General features: G+C 32.5%; 1 protein-coding gene across 1 annotated transcript; it reads right to left on the minus strand.

The window, feature by feature from the left end:
* Positions 1-533: 533 nt before the first annotated feature.
* LOC134266536 (uncharacterized) lies at positions 534-9,603 on the minus strand (the record flags this gene model as incomplete). The annotated part of the gene is made up of 9 exons (XM_062748757.1): positions 9,452-9,603; positions 8,084-8,285; positions 7,651-7,862; positions 6,852-6,935; positions 5,071-5,475; positions 3,947-3,982; positions 3,638-3,733; positions 2,733-2,807; positions 534-628 (listed from the first exon to the last, which is right to left on the minus strand). Coding segments are annotated over exons 1-9 (1,320 nt in total), but the record flags the coding sequence as incomplete, so codon positions are not given.
* Between the last annotated feature and the right edge of the window lie 479 nt (positions 9,604-10,082).

Genomic DNA, 10,082 nt, shown 5'->3' on the forward strand with positions numbered 1-10,082 from the left:
TAGCAAACATATGTCTATACTGATCATTTAAAATATAATAAGTTTTGCATTTTCTTAATTACGGCCTGACAACATGGTTCTTGAATATCTGACGATGGTTTCACTAACAGGTCTTAGCTTGTACTAATAAACTTGAATGTAGCACATGCGTAAGTGCATTTTACTAAGAGTTATGACTTGCGATTTGTTGGTGAAAAAGTTGCCTGATTTGGCAATCTTTTGTAATCAATAATAAAATATTTATAATCTTCACTGTCTTTTGATTTCAAAACTGTCTTGATTAAGTTTGAAAGATATATAAACATCATGACATCAGCAGTTACAGAGTAGGCTTCTACAGGAATGACAATACTCCTGAATCTAGCACAAATGCCTGGTTTTTATGTACCCCAATTTTTGGCAAGGAAACCTTTTTGATCGAGTAGCAATACGTCCAGCACAAATTCTTCCAATTCTTGGGACAAGTTGTATATTTTCGGGGAATGTGTCAACTGACTTTAATACAGGTGTAGAAATACATCCCGGGTACTTACATGTGTCTTTTTCTCCAATCGTACGTCTGTTCGATTTTCAATACTTTCTTCAGAATCAGAGCGCAAGACTTCATTTACAGGAATTTCACTACATGCTGTGCAAAAAGAAATAATTTTTTCAATAAAACAGAGAACTTTCAATCAATGATATATATCAATTCAAAACATATCTGCAAATCTACACATTTTATTCTTTGTTTTCTTTTATAACATGTTTAAATTTTAATTTCATGCATTTTAAGTAATATAAATAAACACATTTTATCACACTTAACTAGAAAACTGACCAGTCAGCAAGGGCCCCGCCATGGGGTAGAATTATAAGGGTGCAGCTTATGGAATGATTAAAAAATGTATGAAGAATAAGCAACAGCAACTGTATTCTTAAAATTTTAAGATAATTCCTGAATATTCAAAAACCTGAAAATAATATCCTTGTATTTACATTAGGCAATAAAGAAAAACTTAACATTGAATGTATATTTACACAATTATGAAGCTTATCTTTTATAAAATGCCAGCCTTCAATGAATGCAAATATAACTTCAAACAAACAGCAGTTGCAGACAAAGATTTTCATTAATCTTAAAGTGACAGATAAAGAAAAGCCTACTAAATTTTCTGCAGCAGGCTAGATAATTAATCCCAAGGGATTAATTGTACCTCTCTAATCATTTTCTTCTAAAGTTACAATAAGAACTTTTTCAGTATTAATGATAGAATGGGGTTTTTATACAACTACCTTAAAAATTAATAATATTCTTGAATTAACATAAAGTAAAAAAAATAAATCAAAAAATCTTCTTTAATCTATTTCTTGTTTTTAGAATTCAATGAAATCATAACTATTTAACAAAAATAAATTATAAAAATTTACATTTAAATCCACATTTCAGAGTGTTCATAACATTCCAAATTGACTTAACTTCAAAACAAACTTCATTTGCGGTAATTCATCTCAATGTGACAGATAAAGATAATGCTCTGGATTTCCTTCAGGACGAAAGCTAATTAATCCCAAGGGACTCATAGCAGCATTCAGTTACAATGGGAACATCTTCAGCAGTTATTTCTCTTTGCCAATACATTCTTATATAAAGTAAAGGAATCTACCCCACCACCCCAGCTCCAAACCAGGGGACATAGAGAAACAAACTTAGCATCAAAATATGTCTTTCTGCCTACTGAACTACCATACCAAATTTGAACTTGATTGGGCAACCATAAAAAAAGTTGCCCATTCATTATTATGCATCTAGTTAAGGAATCTACCCCACCACCCCAGCTCCAAACCAGAAGACATAGAGAACCAAACTTAGCATCAAAATATGTATTTCTGCCTACTGAACTACCATACCAAATTTGAACTTGATTGGGCAGCCATAAAAAAAGTTATTAGAAAAAAACAGAAAATTTGTGGACGGAAGAGTGACAGACGGACAGACAGACAGACAGACGGACAGACAGAGTGATTACTATAGGGCACCCGCAAATTCTTGCGGGGCCCTAATAAATACTAGAATGTTGCAATTGTTAAAATCACACGTTGCTAGCAATTCATTAAGCGCTACAGAGTTAAGGCTAGAAAATATTGTCGAGGCACTAAAAGTACTTTTTGCTAAAATTATATACAGATTTTTATAGTTGAATTAATTACTAAATTTGTATCAATCACATCATCATAAACATTTCGGGTCTTTCCGCCAGAGAAACAACCTTGAGTGTATAGTAAAACTCATTTAGTACAAACATGGATATTGTGAACTCATGGATACAACAAAGTTATCTTGGATTTCCAGTTGTATAAATTGAACGAATTCCTTATACAGATATATTATAAATTCCAGATATAGCGAAGTAATTTTGCAGTTGCCAGTGACTTCGTTATAACCGAGTTTTACTGTATTAACATCACATGATGTTCAAAATTTATACAACTTCCTATTATAAAGATATGGAATAGACAGAGTGAAAAGTCCCTTCTGTGGTATATTTTAGGTAATATCTTTACATTCAATTAAGTTAATTATTATTATTATTCCAAAATATGTGAAAAAAAGAGGGTTAATTGTCATGACGTCTATGTAATACATTTGAGGCTGTTTTTCTGCTAGTCTGAAAGGCCGAGAAGTTGCAATTGAATTTACTACATCTGGCTAAAATAACTTTTGAGTAACTATATAATACAGTTTATCTCACCTTCTCCTTCTAATTCAATATGAAGATCTTCCAGCCTTCCTAAATTCTCCACTATAGGTCTGCCTGAGGTCAAATCTTAAAAGAAAAAAAAATTGTTTTTTTTTTTAAACCGATATGTCCAGCTATAGATAATGAACTCTGTCATAACATTTCCAACCCTTATACAATTATTGCTTAATTAAATTTAAAATGTGTGTATTTAAATTTTTGGTGCTACTATATTAATCATTGTTTTCTTTTCTCCTTAGAAAATCCAGTCATTCAGGAGCATTTTTCTTCTCTTACTTTTTGAAACATGCAAAAGCAACTATATGCAATGAAAATAAATTGAAAACAATTTCCTACTAACCTTTTGTAAAATCACATTTTTCGTGGGGTCTATTTTTTAGGTTTGAAAAATATTGATTAGTGGGGATTTTATTTCATGGTTGGAGGAGTGATGAGTTGTAATATATATAAATTTTACATTGGGAGGTGTTCTTAAGTTCATGAACTCCATGAAATTAAACCCCCACGATATTGGCAATTTCACAGAATATTTTACATTACACATGTATTTCGCATATAAAGTATGTTGAAATCTATGGTATCAAAAACACCATAACAAGAAAAGGGGGTTAAAAGCTGTCACATTACCTCTTCCATTAGCAGTACCTTACACAAAGGATAATACATGGATTCTAAAATATTAATCACATTGTCAGTAAATTTAAGGCAGAGAGTTTTTAAAATGTAAATATAAGCAATGAATCTTTATTTTGGAAAGATATAGTCTCATTATTGCAACAATGTATGCAAAAAAACGTACATTACTCAATTTGTTTGCACACAGCATTGCAATTACTGTATGTGACTGCATATCTTTCAAAAAATAAATATTCATCACTTTATAAATAAAAACATACCTCTTTCATTTCCAATAAGCCTGCTCTCTGTCTGTTTTAATTCCACTTGATAAATACTGTTCCTTATCCTCTTCTTTTGATGTTGATCTTCAAAATCTATTTTAAAAAAATAAATAAATTATATTAAGGAAAGTCTAGACTAAAGAGGCATGATCTTGTGACAAAATATAAAGCATGATTTTTTTTATATTCATGTAGCACAATATAACTTACAGAGCTGCACATATGATTATATATAAATGCTTGGCCAGATAATATATTACATGTAATGATGTACGTATGATAAAAAACATATAATTATATCATTACCTTTCTCCTCTTCATGTATTTTAACGACGTTGAAACCTTAAAATATAAAGATAATTTTAATTTGTTGAACTTACATTTCTGGCTTACTGTATAATCCCTATTAACAGCCCCTGCCCCCATAAGCACCCCTTTAGGTCTTTCTTAATTGTCAGGAAAGAAGGGCCCCCCTGTAGAATGATTAAAATCAACAAGAATCCTATCAAATACTTAAAGAAAGTGAAAATAAAACTTATCTATTGTACAATGAGACCTACACCAAAAACTGCACCAAAAATGTTAACCTGCACCAAAAACATTAATCTGGTCATTCCTTCGCTGAAATTGCAGCATCTGAAACTTTGACTGGTACAATGAAACACACTAGAACCATCTTCCATGCATGTCTAATCAATATAGGGCATAGAAGTACTTAAAAAGAAAACTGCTCCAAAAAACTTAACCTGGGACGCCGACACCGACGACGAGGGTATTACATAAGCTCCCCCCAACTTCGTTGAGGTCAGCTAAAAACCAATTTTCAAGGACAAATCGCTAAATTTGCATCTCGCTAAAATTTTCTCTTATACGGTATATCTTAGTACCTGAAAACTGACCTACCCAGTTGATCATTCAATGAACTTGATTATAAGTTAAGAAGTACTAGTTTGCACTATCAACTAATCCAGATATTTAGATTTTTTACTTATAAATGTTTCTAAATGGAAGAATTTTATGAGATCTTATATTAGTGATAAAGTAACATTGTATTTATTGTGATTTCTAGTTATTTTTTGGCTATATTTTATCTTTCATTATGCTCCATTTGTTAGAAGTTAGCAAAAATGGAAATTTGAGAGCAGATTGCTTTGCACATTTATGTAAAAATAAAGTTCTTGTGAATAAAAAGTATTGTGGAATATCACTTCAATTTGTGGGGGTCAGTTTGAGGGCAAGCAAACTTTTTATGGTTCCTGGGGTGGTTGTTTCATGGGTAACTCCTACATACAGAAGATTATTTAAGGAAATATGTTGTTTGAGGGGAAATAAATTTGTTGAAAGGGGTGAACCCATGAAATCCATGATCAACCCCCCCCCCCCCCCCCGACGATTCCACAGTAATTAATAGATTTTAGTAGTTTCCTCACCTCTACAGATGTTATCCACATTATCCTCAGATGAGGGGTCTATTTTTTCTGTTAATTCAGTATCCTTCACTAGTGGGTCTGACAATTCCTCATCTGGAAGGCGTGTATTACTGTGAGGGATGTTTCTCTCCTCCATTGGGGGGTGTAATATTTCCATCTCCTCTCCTTCAGGGATGAGTTTACTCTCAGACATTTTATAAATACTCTCCTCCTCCATTGGAGGGTCTTTTATTTCAGGCATTTCCTCTTCAGGGATGACTTTCCTTTCAGACATTTTGTTTGTAGTTTCCTCTTCCATTGGAGGGTCCTTTATTTCAGGCATTTCCTCTTCAGGTATGAGTTTGCTTCTACCTGACTCTTGTATACTAGCTTTGTCCTTTTCACAAATATCCATGCCACATCTACCTGTAAATGTTGATACAGAAACATTGTACCGTGCTAATGAATATATCCATTGATCTTTGTAAAAAAAACATCTTCTGCATAAATTATCTCAGTTATATGATGTTACTAAAATGTAGTAAGATTTGTTTACAAATCAATTACAAGTATTTGAAAATATACTTATATAAAACAACTTTTGCCTGGGTCAAAAATGTTTTTGCTTTATAAAAATTATTTCTGAGAGGTATTAATTTTGCATCATTTGAAAATATCATTCATCAGTTTATATACCGATCCCCCTCCACCCCCAACCCCCCAAAAAATAAAATACTTGAATGTTCTGAAGTTCAGGGAATTTAAAATGATGGAATATTAAGTCATTGGGGAGGTCAAGGAAACAATATAATGGTTCAGTTGAATTGCTGCCATCAATATATTCATGCATATAATTGTAATAAGTTTGATTTTGAAACATTTTCAAAGGTAAAGCTCACAGTCATGAGAAGGTCAAAGTCAGAAGGAAAGTCATGGTCAGAAAAGTATGACAGTGGTCAATATTTCTATGTAACCTATTTAAAAAATTATATTAATCTTGATTCAAACATCTAGAAAATGAAGTTAAGGTAATATAAAAGGCCATGCTCTGAAATTATGACAGTTGAATAGTTCTCACAATGTTTGCATAAGTACATGAAATTTGGTGAAATTATTATGAACAAAAATTATTATGAAGTGAAATTTGAAATAAGAAAATAATAAAGAAATAATAAATATAATTATAATGTATAAGGAAGGCCAAGATCAGAAAACATTGACACAGATGATTCTTATCATTGAATATGTATCTTTGCATAAGTATATGATGAAATATATATGGAACAGTTTTTTTGAAACAAGGAATAGTGGGTCGACCTAAAAAAGGTCAAGGTCGAGAAAAATGACACAGATATAAATAAAAAGTTCCAAGCAACATGAATCAGCATATCATTTTGAACAAAAATATTTGGTTTAATAACTTTATAATTGAGCTAAATGAAAAAAAAGGACAAAGAATGTTCTGGGTCACACTTCAGGTCAAGGTCATAAAAATAGGCCAGACTTGAAAAGTATCGCTGTGTGAATTGTGGCTTTAAAAATAATCTTTGAAACTGAGCCAAAAGCAAAGTGTGAAGGGTGGATAAATAAAGCAAAATTCCCCCCCCCCCCATTTTATTTTTGCCTCTTTCGCCCTCTCCTTGACTGGGCGAATTTAAAACGGGACGAATTCAAATTACACTGCATATTTTCTTAAACAGAACTATTACTGGGTGAATTCTAAATGGGGCAAAATTGTTCACAAGTTCAAAAGGGCGAAAATAACCCTGTATACAGTATAACTGGACACAAAAATCACTAACCTAAGGTCTCTACTTCTGCTGGGTCCTGAATAGACAGCAAGTCTGAATGACAACTTGGTTCTGAAACACCTTCTTCACTGTAATCTGTGGATAAAATACTGTATGTGAACTTAAAAAAGCGGGCTTCATATTTTAGCGACTTTGGCCCAGATAATGATGCGCTAATTCTTGAATACTGCTAAGAAATCATTTATATATACAATACACTGCACAGACATAAGTAGCACTAATTCATGATTACCCCAACAACTCTATACCCAGTGATTATGCTAAATTTTGAATACGCCAATTATGTACACGTACAGTATCCTACATTATAATATTTACATTATTTTATAATAACAATATTTTTCAGTTCTAAGACCAACAACATCACTTTTCTCTGTGAGATTTATTCCTAACTGCCAAAAATTTGAAAAACTCTCTAGTAACATTGCTTTAAGGTCCATTGATACTCTGATAAGAGAGATAACTCTAAATGACATAAATGTCTATTATTCCTTTATAGATTTGCCAAGTTGAAGTATCTTTTTTGTCCAATTTTGCCCCGCAAGCTATGTTATAATTGTTTGTATTTTACTAAAAAATACATCTCTTTTGGAAAATCATTAAGGTTCAAGCAACATTTTATATGAGTGAGCAGAGGGTTTATGAACCTTAAGTAAACATCATAAGACAACCATATTCATAAACACTCGTCAGTGTATACAAAAGATGTGCTTAACAAAAATATAATATGTTAAGTTATCAGATCTCTTCTAATTATCAAAATTAATTATGAAAATATGCTTAAAATTACCATTAATAATCTCATAATGACTCTGTTGTACATGTAACTGCAAATGAAGCCATCTTTGAGAATTTTGCTCTGATCTGGCTCTGGTAAGCTGTAAGTGTTGAGACGTTTCTCCATTACTGCTATAATGCGTCACATATATGTCAATTCCATATAAGTCAGCCGCAGCTTGAGCGATGGCGTCTTCTGCCCATACACCATCTCGCCTATGATCACTGTTAGAACATAAATATTTCCATGTACAGTAAAACATGCTAATAGCAAAAACAATTATTATGAATTGATGCTTAAATACCGAAGCGATTTTCATTCCCCACGAGTTTAAACATATTGTGAAGCTAAGGGATATAACAAATTACATTTAGACCGAAACAATCTTCCATGGATGTTAAACATAGAAAAAAAAACTTGGAAATGCCTGATTGTGAAAACAAACCTTATATATCTGGCATAATCATGATAATTCACATTTCTCTCAATCAAACGTTGATATCGATCTTCTCGATCCGACATGAAGGTCAGAATTTGCTGGCGTACATTTCTGTGGTACTCCTGGCTGTCGTACAAGTAGAGGGATAGAGATCGGTAAAAACAGTTACCATCTCCTTCAATACGCTGTCCTTTATAGGGATCAGCACCTGTCAATAGATATGATATTACTGGACATCACTAAATTTTTTGCGACACCTTATTTTCATGAGATAGGCATCGACTCTTTATTAGTAAGACATAATTTTCATTTTCATTTTTTCCCTATTTTGTAATTGTAAAGAATACTTTTGTATGCAAGAATGATATTTTCGCAAGCTCATTGTCTCATGTAATGATGCAAAAATAAAGTTTTCACAAAGAAAAAGTGATTTACAGTGAATACTAGTAACTTGTGTTCAAATTGTCATGGATTTTTAAGATTAAACACTTATTAAAATGCATTGCTCATAAAAATCGAGGGAAAAAAAACTTTAAATTAGAGTATTTACCCGTAAATAAAGGTAGGTTTCAAAATATTCCTTTTGGTGCTTTTCTCTCTTGTGGGTTGATGGGTCAGTAATGCTTTGAATACTTAATCAGAAACTATACTACCTATGATGCCTTCACATGTTTCATCTTGGTTTATTAGAACAAGATTAGTTAGAACAAGATTTTTCTTACATTCATGTATACACATGTACTCCGGTTTGTAAAAAAACTTTGATCTCCTATTGCGACCCCACCAAATTCCTGTCTGTTTTAAAATTTCAAATACTTTAGAATCTACAAAACCTTAGAAAGTTTATCTTTTTTTTTTTATCTGGCCATTTGGTTCATTAACAAAAGATGACCAATTTATTTTCAATGTAAAAATTTAATTGAGGCCCCACCCTACCCCAAAGTTTATAATGTGAACACTTTAGAATCTTCAATACTTTGAGATGCTTTCCTCTTAGTTTCATATTTTCCTTATCCAGTGTTTCAAGAGAACAAGATTTTTTTCAATATAAATTTACTCCTTTGTTAAACTTTGTTAAAATTTGATTTCCTATTGTTATTCTGCTATATCCTCAAGGGCCATGATTTTGATAACATAGAATCTAGAGAAACTCAGGATGCTTTCAACTCAGTTTCATCTTTTCTGGTCCTGTTGTTACTGCGAAGAAGATTTTCTGAGAAATTTTCCCCATATATTTGAATGTAAAAATTTGATCCTCTATTATGGTCCCATCCTACCCAAATGGGCTATGGTTTGCCTATTGATTTAAAATTGGATACCAACATCTTTGACATTTTCGACATATAAAATGGTTCATTGTAACTATAAACTTACTTCCTCTCGATGGAATGGGCTTCACGGAATGTGGTTTTGTAGGCTTTATGGCACCAACACATGTACTTAGGAACGCCAGCAGTAGAACAGTTCTGATCAGGTGATTTATAACCATGATGATCACCAATGGACTCTCTCCCAAAAGTCAACCTATAATCATAGAAAAAAAAGCAAATCATTAGGTCACAGGTGGTGAAAAATCATTAGGACCCAGGTGGTGAAAAATCTAGTCTCAACCCGGACTGGAATCTAGGGCTTCTGTGCCAGCGCTCTAACCACTGAGCTATTCAGAGCAAATATACTGACAGACTCTTGCGCACTTGTGAACCCAGTGAAAATTAATTCAAAATGGAATCATCTTGCACACAGGGGTCTTGGACCATTTTGCACCAAGATTGGGAAAATATGAATAGATCTATCATCTTACAAATTAAGTTATTATTGCAAGTGCAGCAAGCAGGGTGTGTAAGAGTAAATTTGGACATACATCAAGCAAATTTTTGTGTGAAACCTTCCCAGAATTCCTATGCTACCAGGATTCCATGCGATAATGGCGAATAAATAAATAACATAAAATATAAAAGGCTTTTGGTTTGTAGAAATCTTAAAAGAAACAATAAAATACTCTTTA

Source organism: Saccostrea cucullata, unplaced genomic scaffold (genome assembly GCF_032062105.1).
Source record: "Saccostrea cucullata isolate Sc308-1 unplaced genomic scaffold, CSIRO_AGI_Scuc_v1 ctg9896, whole genome shotgun sequence".
NCBI lineage: Eukaryota > Metazoa > Mollusca > Bivalvia > Ostreida > Ostreidae > Saccostrea > Saccostrea cuccullata.